Source organism: Schistocerca serialis, chromosome 8, assembly GCF_023864345.2.
Source record: "Schistocerca serialis cubense isolate TAMUIC-IGC-003099 chromosome 8, iqSchSeri2.2, whole genome shotgun sequence".
Classification (NCBI taxonomy): Eukaryota; Metazoa; Arthropoda; class Insecta; order Orthoptera; family Acrididae; genus Schistocerca; species Schistocerca serialis.
Genome location: NC_064645.1, coordinates 325,526,001 through 325,543,103, shown reverse-complemented (window position 1 = coordinate 325,543,103; position 17,103 = coordinate 325,526,001). Strand labels below are relative to the sequence as shown.

The 17,103-nt window shown below is 43.9% G+C and overlaps 1 protein-coding gene across 2 annotated transcripts in view; it reads right to left on the bottom strand.

Annotated features, from left to right (window-relative positions):
* The window catches only part of LOC126416184 (rhophilin-2), a 461,568-nt gene that overhangs the window by 128,852 nt on the left and 315,613 nt on the right, over positions 1-17,103 (bottom strand). For both annotated transcript variants that reach the window (XM_050083765.1, XM_050083766.1), the window contains one exon: positions 9,540-9,655. In XM_050083765.1, the coding sequence (XP_049939722.1) occupies positions 9,540-9,655 (116 nt within the window). The remainder of the gene's footprint in view (positions 1-9,539; positions 9,656-17,103) is intronic.

The window sequence follows — 17,103 nt, the reverse complement described above, 5'->3', positions numbered from 1 at the left end:
ACTATCGTGAACCGGTAAGTTTATTTAAACAATCTCAACGATCAGGTACTGCCATTCAGTCACCATCTGAATCATGAGTGTGCTGTTACTATACCTATTTTTGAAGAAAACAACGAAGTTCAGCGCGCTGGAAGAATATGTGACTGGTTTTATGAACACACTCTCACCCTATTACATCTCGACTGACCTGCAGATCACCCAACTTGAACCCCGTAGAAAATCTGTGGGACATGGCAAATAGCAGATAAAACGCAGACATCAGCTTCCCCTATTTGATGGAATTGCGCAATAACCCTCAGCGAGTGGCTTGACCTGAATGAGACGCACCTGCACAAACTTTTTGACACATCAAGTCCAGGGGAGGAACTACTGGGTAATAAATGATCTTTAATAATTTCTGTAGGTCTTTTTTTTTTTTTTTTTGTATCCGGTGAGCTTATACGGGGAAATCGGAAATTCCAGTTACAAACTTCTGGGACTTGTAGTGAGTACATGATATTTTGAATACGTACCCTTTCCGTTCTACGATAATTTCATTTCAGATGCTTAAATCACTTCAGCTTGAGGAACTGAATTAGGCGTAATGCAGTACAAATGTTAGGTAACAGTCCCAAAGGAAATAGAACGTAACATCTATTTATCACTTAAGCACATTTGTTCGTATTAACATCACGTGTTTAAATTATTCCAAAACAAAACGAACCCAGCATAGTGTATGTACAGAACAGTGATGATGAGTTATAACAGCGGCTCGATGAACGCCTAATTCAACTCCTCCGAGCATGTGTTCCTATTCAAGATAGTACGTACTCAATCCCGTCTACAAGACCTAGAAGTTTGTACCGGTAATATTGTGACACAGTCTAACTATACCAACCAATGCTGTTCTTATGTCTGTATCCTATGTTAGATTCGTTCTGCATACGAAGAAAAACAAACTGTCACAACCACGCTTCGCGCCGAGTGAGAGACGCCAATAGAATGTGCCGACTAGCCGACTCCAGGCAAGCCTCTTTTTTTTTACAGGAAGCTGCTTCAATAACCAAAATCATCTCCTGAGGGAGGAAAAAAATACAGTGTACGTTCTCAGAAAAAGTAAGTCCCTACTGACACTGTTACGGTGCCCACATATTCAAAATTCAAACATTTCTACGTCTACATTACTACTCTGCGATTCGCACGTAAGTGCCTGGCAGAAAGATCAGACTTTCTCTACTGTTCCACTCCCGAAAAGCGCGGTAAAAACGAACACACAATATTTTGAATTATTGCCATCCTTCCTCGTTTATCATATCTGTGAATAACTGTCCTCTCGCGACAGCACAAAATGAGCTGCCGTTGTCTGAATTTTCTGGATGTCCTCCGTGTCATTCGCATCTGGCAAGACAGTAATACTCCACAAGAGGACGGACAAGCGTACTGTAAGCACACTCTAGTAGGACTGTTATCTTCCAACGGTTGTGGAAAAAAAAAATCGCTGTCTTTGATCATCCTTCCCCACAACATGCCATCGTTCCAGTTTAAGCTGTTCGTAATTGTAATCCCCGGGTATTTAACTGAATTGACAGTCTTTATATTTGTGAGATTTATCGTATAACCGAAATTTGACGTATTCCTCTTAGTACTCATGTGAATGAGGGATCGAACAGTGACAGCTTAAATTCCTCGTTCAAGCAGCAGTCAATCTGGAGTGAGTGACATCACCCAGAAATTCATGAACTGTGGTGTATGGATGACGGCATCGAGGCACTCAAAGCACTGTTGATGCCAGCAATGAGAAATAATTGAATAACAGGTAGTAGTATATGTTTCAGGTCGCTACGCAGTTCACAGAGCAAAAGATGGCTCCATCAGAGTTCATCTGCGGTGAGAGGAACTTCCGTAACTAACTACACTGCCCAGTCACATTAATGTGACCACATGTCAAAATCCAGAGTAACACCTTCTGCAGTGTCCGCGGGTCGGAGATTTTCTCCGCTCAGGGACTGGGTCTTGTGTTATCCCAATCGTCATCATTTCATCCCCATCGACGCGCAAGTCGCCGAAGTGGCGTCAAATCGAAAGACTTTCACCCGCCGAACGGTCTACCTGACGGAAGGCCCTAGTCACACACTCACTTACTTTCTGCAGTGCGGACCGCTGCAAGAGGTGCAGGAAGAGTCAGTGACGTTCTGGAAGGTTACGACACGGATGTGGACCTATGCTGACTCCAGTGCTGTGACCAGCTGCGCTTGGTTTCTCAACTGTGGTTCCATGACGCTAACAGTCCGGTCGAGATGGTCCCACGGATTCTCGACTGGGTGTCAAAGCGGGGAGTTCGGTGGCCAGGGGAGTAGGGTAAACTCAACCTGGTGCTTTTCGAACCACGCGCGCACACTGCGAGCTCTGTGAAACGCTGCACTGTCTTGATGGTAGATGTCACGCCGATGGAAAACAAATTGCCTGTAGGGATGAACATTGTCCCTAAGGATGGATGTATGTATGTGTTGATCCACTGTGACTTCAAGAATGACGATATAACCAAGGGATTGTCACAAAAACATTCCCTTATCATGCTCTCTCCTCTGCCGTGGATCCTTCCAACGATTGTTGCAGGGTGTTTGCTTTTACATATATCACGCCGAATAGACCAGCAGCCGCCTGTCCCATGGAGCATAAAATGTGATTCATCTGATGCCACCCGTCGCCACGATGTGGAGGTCCGGTTGCGGTGTTGGTGAGCGAATTCCAGCCTTCTTCGCTGATGAACAGACGTCAGGCCCATACGCAGCAACGTTGGGGAGACACTGTCGGTAGCTCCTCGATTCACCTAGGCGGTCAGTTGGACGTCTATTCGCCCGCATATTCCCCGCAGCCGTCTTTCGCCCCTGTCACCTAGGGCCCGATGTGCACTGCAATTGCCTCGGCGAGGCTTTTGGACTGTACCATTTTTGCCACGCATGATACACCTCAACTACGGAGGCATAGTAAGAGTTCGCAAACTGAGCCGTTTCGGAAACGCTTCCACCCTTGGCGCGAAGCTAATGATCATGGCCTTTTGTACGTCAGATAAATGGCTCCGTTTCTTCATTACAAGTACTGCAATGTTTTCCGCGTCTCCCAAAACGTTTCATGCACCCTCAACTGCTAATGCTGGTAATTGCACGTTGACGACGACGTGGTTGGTTGATTGGGGTTGAAGGGACCAAACAGCAACGTCATCAGTTCCTTGTTTCAAATGTGGTCCATTCAGACACTTCGACATCTCAGAAAAGTCAGAATGATAAAAGGGAAAAGGCTAAAAACGTAAAGTGCAGCCGTGTCGTCAACGGTAAAAACAAAATGAGGGAAGTCAGCAAGAGAGCGACCCCAAGGCTATGTTGGAGGCAGGATATATCCCACCTCTAAAGCAGTAGAGGCAAGACCACCTGCTATTTAAAAGCTTCAACCGCTAGAATGTAGAAGTGCGTATGGAAAAAGGAGACTAGTCAATTCTAAAAAGCGATAAAAACAGAGTAAAAGGGGAAGGAAAGAGGATATTGGCCAAGGAGGGGAGTCGGGAATCTCCAAACACAGCTTACAGTGGGAGATACCCCAACCCTCACCGCCCTGCCCCAACACCAGAGTAAGATTAAAAACCTTAAAACTGAGAATAAAAACCACTTTCCCCGAGAGAACTGAGAACCAGTTCGACTATCCGGGAATCGTCAGCCAACATTAAAGGTAAAGTCCGGGGACGTCTGTACTTAGAACGCAGAGCCAAAAGAATGACATCGATGTGGAGGTCATTTTAATGTGACTGGAGCGTGCAGTCTGGCCGGCGTTGTTGGTCCCCGTATGGAAGTGACAGTTGTTGATATACCCGCAGGGAAACTAACATCTACTCTCACACAGACTTCAGTGTGCATTCGCGTGGAAAGATATTGTGACGCCTGTGTCCACAATTCACGGATTCTACTTGTATTCTCCTTTTTACGCAGCAAAGTTTCAACAATAGCTTGCGTCGTGAGTACTTTACGCTCATTTCGTTACTACCTTCTTTTTCTCCCCTTTTAGCGAAGCCCATAGCGGCACCACGCTGAGAACGGCGTGGCATCTGCGGGTTCTTTTATGCAAATTACCCAGAGGTGCGAGTATTAGGCGCTCTCTGAATGCTAAACAAGCTAAAAACAGCACTCGGTTCCCACCGCGCCACAAACAGGGACGGGACGTTGCCGAAAATAAGAAAAGTAAGCGGAACAAATGAACGGCCACAGACGCCTTAAAGTACACCTGCGAATACAACCACAAGGGAACAAGTTTGACTGCGGGGGGTCTGCTTTGACGTTTGTAGCGGTTGCTTTTTATTGTTATTACTCCGGTACAATGAATTTCGTCGTATGAGTTACGTTCGTGACAAAATAGTGTCGCCATATTGCATAAATAGGTTTATTTGTGCAAGACCTGGATTGTCATCGAAGCGCAATTTCTGTTGCATGGTAACACACAACAGCGATCATGGATTTGACATTCCTTCGTGCTTTTACCGAAACTTACTGCACCACACTTGTGGCGTCGTCAGTGGACGGTTGCTTATTTTCGAAACACAGATGCAGAAATGTGATTTTTTGACATGTTTTTAGTAGAAATAAATCAGCCCTCATTGATGTTGTTAGACGAACAAATCTGGGCAAAAATTAATTATCTCTGATTGCCTAATATTATAATGTGAATGCTAGGATGATTCGTCCCAGTGGATCACGACCGTTCCCATTTCAATGTTTCTGTAATCGAACTGGCGTTGTTTCTACGAATCCCTGGCCAAACTGCATCATGATATTCCCTGTGAAGAATGTGGAATTAAGAAAAACGTGAAGAAGACAGACAACTTCACAAGGCAATGAAGGAACATAAAATTGAAAATTCTAATTAGTCAGTCGAACAAGCCGACTGATAACTTCATGTAACTATGATGCAAAATCATCACTTACACGACATACAACCAAGAAATAATAACAGCTAAACCGAGCGAGGTGGCGCAGTGGTTAGCACACTGGACTCGCGTTCGTGAGGACGACGGTTCAATCCCGCGTCCGGCCATCCAGGCTTAGGTTTTCCGTGATTTCCCTAAATCGCTCCAGGCAAATGCCGGGATGGTTTCTTTGAAAAGTCACGGCTGACTTCCTTCCCCGTCCTTCGCTAATCCTATGAGACCGATGACCTCGCTGTTTGGTCTCTTCCCCCAAACAATCCAATCCAATAACAGCTAAGAAATAAAAATAGCTCCCGAAAAATGTTTTACACGAGTAGTAGAATTTTCTGTAGTTCTTTGAATAAACAATTATGAAAAGTATTTGTGACTTTTTAGTATGCAGTTTTGTCCTAAATGGTGTCGACATATCAGACACTGCAGTGTAGAGATGAGAAATGCTTGGAGGGTATTGAGAAGTGGATGTAGAGAAGAATGGGGGGTATGCCCAGATAAAGTAAGAAATGAGGTTCTGTTACAAAGAGTGAACTAGGGAAGACGAACACTGGAAACATTTAAGAGGACGAAAATAAATTGGCTAGAACAACGGATGACAAGAGAATGTATTATGAGGGATTCAGTAGAAGGAATTATGTATGGGATGAAGACCAAAGCAAGAAGAGCAAAGCACGACGAAGAAGAAGAGCAAAGCAGAATGAAGAAGAAGAAACTAGTTAATTGACACCACCGGGATAAATGCATCACTCACAGCTACAAAAAGTTTGGCACAAATAAGGGAGTACTGGAGAAAGCTGAACTTGCAGTGATGGACTTCCCTAATGGTCAGAACACACAACCACCACCACAACAACATTATTTATTTGCACCAAGACAGCACTGTCCACAACCCTGAGCACCACAGTGCTTAACTAGGTAATGTCCTACTGCAGGTAACACGCGTTTCTTTCTTTTCGCCTTTGAACTGTCCTACCAGGCTGTAGCCGGGATGGCTAACGCACGCCTGTGCAGCGGCGCTCGACTTTGAGGTCAGCCGGATCATATCCTAGTAGTGGAATATTTTCACTGCCAGTATTTGGTCGGTAAGGGGACAAGAAGTGATGGTGTAAAGTTGTTTATCACCAATCTTTGCGCCATTGTCCTGGATTAAATTCCAAACCTCTCAAAAGTGAGGGCATTTCACACTGTTGGTGGTGACTCGTCTGTCCGATGGTCACGTTAAGCTCCTTGGTGCCGTTCGAGAGGCTAAGCGCCGGCACCAGGTTTCATCTTTTCCTTTCCCTTCATCCATAACAACACAAATATCTGGAAAGGTGCACTATGACGAAGTTACTACCAAATTCGTCCAAATAGGACCAATGTGCTGTTATTCTTTTCTAGGCTGCCGAATGAGAAACAACGGTACACATTCATCGGGCAATGAAGGACTTGTATGTGGATAGTATTCTGTCGAAAACCATCACTGCAGAATGCAGGTCTATGGTAGTAATCAATGTGAGAAGCAAACTAATCCCACATTCAGTAATTATATGCGGTGGTTTGTCGAATATTAAAAGTAACTACCACTGCGGCCGTGATTCTTTTACATTCCCATTCCAATCATGGACAGTGCAGACTGAGAATTACACCTAACCGTCACAGAAAGGTTTTAGAAATACAATGATGAAAGTTTCTAGGTGATATTCACAGCGTTCTTTCCTGGTGACTGGTAGGACGAGAAGTGTTATAATATATAACGTTGATTGGAAAATATGTGATAACTTGAATCTAGTTTACGAAGAGTCTTGAGAAGCACTCCATTGTCAAGAAAGGACTCAACCAGTCGCGCATTCGGCTAAAAGAAAAAGCTGATGGAGTGATCAGCACTAGGTGATCGGACTCCCCAAAGTTTCGGGCGCCACCGCGAGTTGAGCGAAATAGCCCCGATCACGAGTAAGTTATTTAGTAAATAACAGCGTTTGGGAAATAATTAAGAGTTGGGGGCTTCCTTTTGAGGAAGATCCAATCTCGGCGCAGGGCCGCGCGTCCACACCAAATAAGCCGAGCTGCGCAGTTGTTGCGCCGGTCCGGCGCGGCGCGCTTCGCAGGAGAAAATTGCCCCAATTAAGGGGCGACATTATGTGCGAAAATAATACCGTGGCCAACCCAATCAGCGGCCAGGGGACCTCCCGGAGCGACGCACTGCGAGTGCCCCGCCCGCAATTCTCTGCAACCACCCTTAAACCGTCGGCACACGGACCGTGCATTTGACGTCAACGTTGGGCGTACCGAGTTTCGGACGTCATAGCGTGAAAAAAAAAAAAAAAAAAAAAAAGCAGCACACTTGGGAGTCTTTACGAACTTCCAGAACAATATCTAGCCTGTCAGATATTCTGAACGTGAGTCTGAAAGTAGACCAAAGAGATGGAAGGACGCCGTCTACGCCATTTGACACCATCTCCCTTCACGCGTTTTCGAGAGATTCTCAGTGATCTTGTGCTTTGAAATAGCATATATTCCTAGGATAAAAATTATAATATAAAACCCACCAAAATGAGCTTCAATTGAAAACGACGAAGTCCAGTATGGCGTCTTCCATGTTCTGCTTGTGGCGTACTGAGCGTCCTTTGCCTATTATTAATCTAATGTTTAGCAGCACGTTGCCAAAACATCGCAGAACGTATTGTGTAATTCACACGCAACAATGCCTCTTGAACGTGAAACTGGTGAAAGTGATAACACGAAACTGTTACAGCTCCACGTAAACGTCACCTAGTTCGCTCCGTTTGAAGACGGCTTTGATCATCTCCCACGCCCTACTCCGTACTTCGTGTCTGTGGAGAAAAAATGCTTTACGAGTAAAAAAAGCATTGTCTCGGAGCGATATATGACTGAATAAAATCTTCACGGCCTTATAGCTGAGTCAAGTGGTTGTACGTCCATGAGCTTTCGGCCGAATACTTTACTACCACAGTCAAGCCGTAACTGACCTGCAGTGTGGTTGCTGCTCTCGTCCTTACAGTACTCTCACAGGCTGTAACGTCACCGGTGCTTGGTTCATCGTCGTGTAAGGCAATGTTTCCCAACAAGTTTGGACTGCTGAACATCAGAGTCGAGGTTGTTCTGTCCTGGTGTTCCATACTTGGTTTCATCCAAATCTGTCCCAATTTTTTATTTCCTGTCGTCAGACGCGGATTCTTGAGCTCTTTAACCTGGAGGAACTCACTTTCGAATAACTTAAATCGTTAAAAAACATATTACTGGAAACGTACAATACGTCTTAAGGTCCACAGCGTCTGACATATCTTATTGATTCTAGTCGTCATAGGGCGGTTACCACTCCACAGTAAGCGTTATAGGGGGAAATTCAAAAATCAAGCTACGTTTATTTTTACATTACGTATGTATTTTTATAAAAATGTATCTTTGTAGTAATTACACTAATGTTAACAACTCCAAAAATTAGTACACATACCCTTACTGTGTTATTGTCAAGACCGAAATTTTACATGTACATGAACATCAACTTTTTTGTTTTTCCAAAAATGTTGTCGTTTACTGCGATAGACATTGATAAATCCTGGTCAATACTTTAATGACCGAAACTGATGAAGTTGTTTTAGTCTCAACATTTCTTTACATCGGGCGTCCGCCCCCGGTAGCTGAATGGTCAGCGCGACGTATTGTCAATCCTCTGGACCCGGGTTTGATTCCAGGCTGGGTCGCGGAATTTTCTCCGCCCAGGGACTGGGTGTTGTGCTGTCCTCATCGTCATCCTATCATCCCCATCGACTGCAGGTCGCCGAATTGGCGTCAAATTGAAAGACCGTCACCCGGCGAACGGTCTGCCCGACGGGGGAGGGGGGGGGGGGAGGGGGCTAGCCATACGATTAAATAAAAGAAATAAATTGCATCGGAAATTCCATAGATAAATGTTGTGTAATTAAATGAAATTTAAATGTTGCGTTATAGAAGATTCAGTGATAAAATGGTGAACAACAGGATGTAAATGTTTCAAGTTCGAATACTCGACCTTTCAGGGTTTTTTGTGTCATTCACCACTTTTTTCGCATCTAGAAACGTTTGTTAATGTGAAATATAGCGGGCTGCACCGTGGAATCCATGTTAACCCTTTCACTACCTTTTTCCGAGTGAAACACGATATATGGTTATTTTAATTAATTTCTTAGTCAGAAATAACAATATGAAAAAAGTATTTCCGGCCTTTCCGTTTTCCAACATGGGGAGGGATTGTTCAAAGTTTTGAGGTAGGCACGCCCATACCAGCTGCAATAAGATGTCTCGTAATTACTGTGGTCTTCAACAACCTTCGTGTTGGTAACAGCTTTCATTTAAAATAGTGTACGAAAGTAGTTTAAAATTATTATGTTTAGGGGTTATCACAAAATTTCCCCTGTTGGATCCAAAGCACTTGTTCGGCCTAGGCTCTAAAGAGCCTAAATATGCTGGTGCATACGTTGCTGCACCAGCCCACCTTACTTTCACGAATGCTAGTCCGGCAACTAACGTTGCAACCTTGTTCTTTTCCCCGTTACTGCCAGCTGCTTATGACTGAATGCTTTCGCAGTCGGCTGTTCCAGGCGGGGGTACTCACTTGAAGAGGTTCTCCGCGCCGGCGCGCAGACGCAGCTCCTTGTTGATCTCCTGGTTGAGCTTGGAGCGCTTGCTCTGGAGCTTGCCTCTGCAAGTAGCGACCCGCGGGTCGGAACCCTGAAACACACAACGAGGCGGTCATTAGCGGCTTCTGACTGGAAGAAGAGTGGCGATGGCGCACAGCACTTGCCGGTGACCGTAACCAAAAGGTATACAATCACAATGTCTATACAAGGTACACGGTCATTATACATTTTAGTTGGCACGTTGCAAACTAGTACGGCAAAGCACGAGCTGGAAGCTACCGGCTGGTTACAATTTAAGTGCAGTCTTCATGGAGGTCCAGTGTGGGTTCTAACTACGGTATGGCAGCGAAAACTTGTAGATATCCTAAATACGTTAATGTGAAACCGATTTACGCTATAATAGTAGTTTCAATTTTGGCCACCTGGCGCTGTACAGCATCTCGTCGACGTTTCCTATGTTCAAATTTAACTGTGAAAGCAGCAATAAACAATAAAATCATTATCATACCGTTCTTACTTGTCCGACCTTTTCTGTCCACGTCCCGTTCCTAATCCATAATGGAAACGTTTCTATATATCTTTCTTGCGTTTACAGGGCCAGATTTGCACCTTGTGGCAAAAATTGGAACTAATTTTTTTCCAGCGTAAATCTGTTCCGCATTAACGCATTAGTACATCTACCAATTTTCGGTGCCATACGAAAATTACAGCCACTACTGGACCTTAGTAGCTGAAATTTTAATTAAATCACCCGATAAATGTACTGCTGATTCTCTCTCTCTCTCTCTCTCTCTCTCTCTCTCTCTCTCTCTCTCTCTCTCTCTCTCTCCTCACACACACACACACACACACACACACACACACACACACACACACACACACACACACACACTTCTTTGACGGTGACCCAGTAATTCTTCAGGCTACAGAAAATTTTATCTAGTTTGCAATAAATCGCCTAAATCAAAAATATGAAACAATTAGTTAAAAATATAATACAAATAATAATTGCCTATGCCAGTTTGTGCACTGATGGCGTTACGAAATGGAGTAGGAGGCGACCAGCTACTTGACATGATTTTAACAGTCACCTTTCTAAGCCACTGTTGCAAGGTATGCCATTTAGTATCTTCTGTTTCCTAAAAGAAATCTGATGGTTTTATCCCGAAACACGTCACGAGATAACAATTAAGAATTGTATTGGCGACCAAAACAAGTTTATTACCATTAATTTGTATAGCTGTAAGATGCCCTTGAAAGCCTTACAGGACCTTCATTTATACGTTCCGAGAGGACTGGAAGATGTTTCGAATGCCAACCGACCTCCTACCCATATTAGGCGTGGTAGTGTGTGTTTCTTGTTTATCCACTCCATGTAGATGCTTTACGCACTCTGTAACAATCCAAAGAGAAATAAGTTGGTTGGTTGGTTTGTTTGGGGAAGGAGACCAGACAGCGAGGTCATCGGTCTCATCGGATTAGGGAAGGACGGTGAAGGAAGTCGGCCGTGCCCTTTCAAAGGAACCATCCCGACATTTGCCTGGAGCGATTTAGGGAAATCACGGAAAACCTAAATCAGGATGGCCGGACGCGGGATTGAACCGTCGTCCTCCCGAATGCGAGTCCAGTGTCTAACCACTGCGCCACCTCGCTCGGTGGAGAAATAAGTGATTGACATAATCACGAAGAACCATGCCCTGAGACAATAGTTAATGTAGGGCGTGCAGTTTGAAAAAAAAAAATAGGCAATTATTTTGATACAGAGCTACAAAAAGGACGGCATTGTGATGACATACCAATGGGAATAGGTCTGAAAGGAAATTCGTAAATGATACGCAAAATTTCCTCATCAGTCACGTCTCATTAAAGGACCAAACCTTCAGATCGGTAAGGAACAGGGGAAATTTCAAATTGGGACATTTCTGCAATCATCGGCAACGGCAACGGCATCGGTCATTGAGTCTACACGGTACTCTGGGAGAATTACGCTTACAGCGTGCGAAATGCGATGCGCGTTTGTAATGGCAGGAAGTTTCAAGGGAAAAAAAAGAAAAAAAAACAGCAGCGACCTAAGCGCGTACAACAATGCGAGCCAACCTCGAGAATACAAAAATATGCATTTTACATGAAGCGTCGCGGCGCGGAATAATAGCCAGACGAAAGGGCCTCGGATGGAGACCGTAGTTAACCTTGGTAGGCCTCCCCGTCTTGTCACGGTTGCTCAGATCAACGGCGATGAGAAACCGGTAAACCAGGCACTTCGTGGGAAATGAATATTAATCATGAGACCGTAGCCACGGCAGGTCCCTTGACATCATTGCAAGTAAGGAGCAACACTCATTATTTGCAAGACGACTGTGGGGTGATATCCACGGTCGGGACTACTAAGAAGTTGACCCATTTCATTAAATAGCTTAACCGCTCCATAGATTCAACTGCACTAACGAAGGAAGGACGAACGCTAAGCGCTTAACATCTCGTTCACGACATGTTTGTTACAAACAGAACATAGCTTGGATTTGGGCATAAAGGAGCCGAGAACCGATCGAGCCCTTTTCAAATACATCAGTCCAGGATGAGCCTCAGCCTTAAGCGTCCGATATTGTGTACGTAGAGACGTGTCAACGGTAGCTCCAACGTTGGCGCTCGTAATGGGGCCTCTTAGGGATATGGCGGCCAAGAAAGAGTGCACTGTGTGCATACCCGGAGGAGTCATTCCAAATGTGGAAAGGAAGCTTCAGGATGCCATGAAGAGCGCATGGTGCAGCCGGCTGCAAGTGGTGACTCATGTTAGAATTAACGATGTGTGTCCCTTTCGATCGGAAGAGATCCTCTCCAGTTTCTGGGGGCTAGCTGAACTAGTGAAGAATGTCAGTCTTGCTTGCGATATGAATGCGCAGCTCGCCATTTGTCGACAGAACCGACTGTGGTCGTTTGGTAGAGCCGAGTGGAGAGTGTGAATCAGAAGCTGAGAAGATTCTGCAACCGTGTTCGCTTGGGATTGCTCGACTTGTGCCATAAGGTGGCAGGTTTCCGGATTCTACATCCTAGGTCAGGGGTACACTACACACAGGAAACAGCTTCACGGGTAACGGGGGGCTGTGTAGAGGGAACTGGGTGGTTTTTTTACGTTACAGAATCGAGGGAAACTACAGAACGGGCGTCAGTCTAAAGGGGTGTAGGACACATACAGAAAAGACTACCTAGAAACAAACGGTATTTTAATTGTGAATTGTCATTGCTGTGTTGGGAAAGAACCAGAGCTCCAAGCGCTAACAGAAAGCGCTGAAGCTCAAATTTTTATATGGTTCAAATGGCTCTGAGCACTATGGGACTTAACATCTGAGGTTATCAGTCCCCTAGAACTTAGAACTACTTAAACCTAACTAACCTAAGGACAACACACACATCCATGCCCGAGGCAGGATTCGAACCTGCGACCGTAGGGGTCGCGTGGTTCCAGACTGAGGCGCCTAGAACCGCACGGCCACTCCGGCCGGCCAAATTTTTATTAATACGGCAAGTTGGCTGTAGCCGGAAATACTTTCAGACGAAATTTTTATGAAGGACGAAACCGTGTCCATAAAGGAAAGATTAAACACAGTGGGTGGTGGATTGTTTACTGCTGTCACATGTAGTTTGCCCTGTAATGAAGTCTAAGTTCCTGTGAGTAAGGGTAGAGGTAGTACTTAACAAAGAATAAATTAATAATTGCTTCCTTTTACCGACACCTCATCCCCTCCCCCGCCGACTCAGGTGACACAGTTGCTAAACAGTTCACAGATAATTTTAGTCTCATTTCAAATAGATACCCCGCTCATACAGTTGTAGTTTGTGATGAGTTCAATCTACTCTCGGTATGTTGGCGAAAATACATGTCTGAGGTTGACATAAAACTCATCCAAAATCGTTCCAAATGCGTTCTCAGATTATTTTGAACACTTAGATCAGGAGCCCACTCTAAATGTAAATGGTTGCGAAAACATATTTGACCTCTTAGCAATAAATAATCCTCAGTAAATAGGGAACATCATGGTCGATACAGGGATTAGTGAAAACAAGGTCGTTGTAGGGAGACTGAATACCGTAACACCCAAACCCACCAAAAGTAAATGCAAAATACATCTATTTAAAAAGCATATAAAAGTTAGTTACAAGCCTTCCTAAGAGACAGTTTCCATGCCTTGCACTGTTAATATGTAATCGCAGAGGACATCTGGCGTAACTTCAAAGAAATAGTATAAACGGCAATTGAGACACACAAACCACATAAATTAAAAGAGATGAAAGAGATGGTACTGATTCCCTTCCCTCCTCCCCCCCCTCCTCCCCCCCCCCCCCCCCAAACAACATGATGGTTTGGCAATGGGAAGTAGCTTAGCTGGGATATTGGCTGACATTTACATCAACCATATAGAACACAAATTCCTCTCAACCAACCAGCACATCTCAAACAAAATAATTTACTAGAGAAGATATGTTGATGATACAATCTTGCTTTTTGATGGTACAAGCAATGAAATGGATACATTAGCAGCAGAGCTAAGCAAAATGCACAAAATATTAATTTCGCAGTTGAACATGAAACTAATAAAAACATTAACTTTCTTGGCCTGAAAATTTGCAATAGTAACAATAAACATCAATTTAGTATTTACAGAAAACCTACCACCACAGATATCAGTATTGACAACTCATCTTGCCACCCCCGCTAACAAAAAACGGCATATTTCAGAACGATGCTACACCGAATTAAAAAAGTACCAATGAGTAACACAGACCAACAAAATGAAACCAATATAATTAAAACAGTTGCTCATAATAATGGATATACACCCGTAATAATAGAAAAACTCCACAACAAAATGCAGACAAAAACCACATAGCTACTTCACAGCAGTCACTTAAAAACCCAATCAGTGAGCCACAGAAGCCAAACCTAAATATGCTGCTCTCCCATACATAGGCCCACTTTCATACCAAATAGCAAACTTATTTAAAAAGAAAACATATCACAATCAGCTTCTCCACAAATAATAAATTACAGCAAAAAGTAATCCATGATGTAAATACCTCCAAGAGTCCCTACCGTAAATCTGGAATATACAAACTCAAACACTCCGAAGTGTTTCAGATTCCTAGCTAAGACTCAACTAAGATTCTGCTCCTGAAATTAAATGTAAACATTTTCATAACATCCTTGCATAAAGAGCCACAGACTAGAATGTTAAACAGTGAACAAAATACTGGAAGACGTGGCATAATAAGGTCCATTCTGGGAAGCAACCGTCATGAAACAGTGTTTTGAATCGACAGTACGGGCTCTTTTACTGGAGTAATTCCGAAACAGGTTCGGAACGAGACGAGCGCAGCCTCTTCCTGATGCGGCGATTATGTACCTTGCTGGTTGGCAAGTCGCAGTGTCGCTGGTAAGTGGTCGGAAGTCGCTGCAGGAGGCGGTCTGTGGTTTCCGGGCTAGAGAAAGCTGACGCCACCAGCGTTGCGTCAGTCGTTCGGAAAAGCAGATTATCTGCTGCGCGGAACCAGCATTAACACCCATTAAGGATCGCCGTGAAACACCGGAATAGGATCAGGTGACCGCGGAAGAGAGGCAGGCGCTAGAAAGTGACACCTGACTACTAGCAGCCCAACGCAGTTACGTAATGTGTGTGTGTGTGTGTGTGTGTTTGTGTGTGTGTGTGTGTGTGCGCGCGCGCGCGCGCGCGCGAGCGAGAGAGAGAGAGAGAGAGAGAGAGAGAGAGAGAGAGAGAGAGAGAGAGAGAGAGATCCCTACGTGGAAGTAAGCATGGTTCCGTCAAGCACCGATAGTGTGACTCCTATTTTTTCTGTTCGTTTATTACGCCCAAAATGTAATATATATGGTGTAAAGGGTGCAAGCGCAGATGTTTGTATATGTCGTACCTTAATATGTACACAGATCAGTGCGAGGGTAGTTATTTTCCGTGTATCTAACGTCTTCCCACAAACATTTCACACAATTTACTACCTGATGTTTTCTGCACGGTCGTAGCTGCACCACAGACAAGGGAAGCCACGACGCTCGGATCACAGATTTACCTCAGACTTTGTACACCTTTAGTAGGCCAAACACAACGTAATGTGCAAGCGATAAGGTACTCCACTCTGGTATTTCCGAGAAAATCGCAAGAGAAGTTTTACGCGTGTATTGCGTATGAAGTATCTGTGCGTAGGTGCCGGACCTTAGAGTTCGTGGTGTTCAAGCGGTTAGCGTTCGAGCTTCGTAAGACTAACATGAATCCGACGGTTCGATTCACGCTCAAACTTAATTTTTAATCTACATTTTTCTTCGCCACTCGTCATATTATTTAATTTATATAACATTTGAGAGATAATATAAATTAAAAAAGCTACATGCATTTGCATGAAGTTTTAGATAATTTCATGTTACTGGACTACTTACTATTTTTACTTAAATTATAGTTATTAGAATTATAATTTATTATTAATTTATTATTTATTAAAATTATTAGAAGAAACATATTTATAACTATGGACAAGTAAATAAAGTAACACATAGACTTTTCCTGACAATGTATGCCTGTCATGATTTGCGAACTCCTTTATACATGCAATCTGGTAAGGTACCGACAATGACTTTCCACCTCGACGCTTCGAGCTGCAGAGACAGAGGCAGGCTCCATTTGGCAGTTAACCTGCTTAGCTGTGAGACGTCTCTAATGTCTCAAGAACGAATAGTGTAGGTGCGAATTTTTGGAGCACCACAGAATTTACACTTGTACTACAAAAACGAAGGTTTGAGTGGGAATCGAACCGTCAGCTCATACACGTTCGTCTTCGGAAGCTCGACTCCTACCCACCTTTTTTTTTTTGTTTCCCCCTCCCCCCTCTCGACCGCTGGTCGGGGGCGGACGTCATATGACACCTGTTCTAGTTGATCGTTGAATATTTCACTCAGTTTTTATTATTATTATTATTATTATTATTATTACAGAGGACAGCCAGCCCTCTGACCACTTCTCGGAATTTCCTAAGTAGGGCACCTTACTCCTCGCACGTTACGTTGTTTTATTGGTCTACTAAAGATGTACGAAGTTTGAAGTAGATCCGCAATCTCAAAATCATGACCTCCCCTTGTAAGTGGGCTACGCCTGTCAATACAGACTTGCCGTTTTGCGTCCACGTGTCCACACTTTTACAGTAGACCTGCTGCCCTAGGGAAAATAAGTATTAAAGGCCACATACACTAGGAGGTACTAACCAACCTAAAAACTTACTACTCCGAATAGCTATAATTATTAATGTACAAACGACGTAAATAGTGTAGTGCTGTTCAGTACACTGTCCTAACCCACCAATAAAAAATATGTGCACTTCTAGTCCTAACATCCTACACGTATTTTCAGATTCCTGCGGTGTTTTTACTCATCTTACCACACATATGGTGGTCACGAACTGTCTCAAAAGCTTGTAAGGATGTTAAAAAACATTCAATACGTTACGCCTTTTATAGTTTAATTATCACGGAAGTTAGCTAAT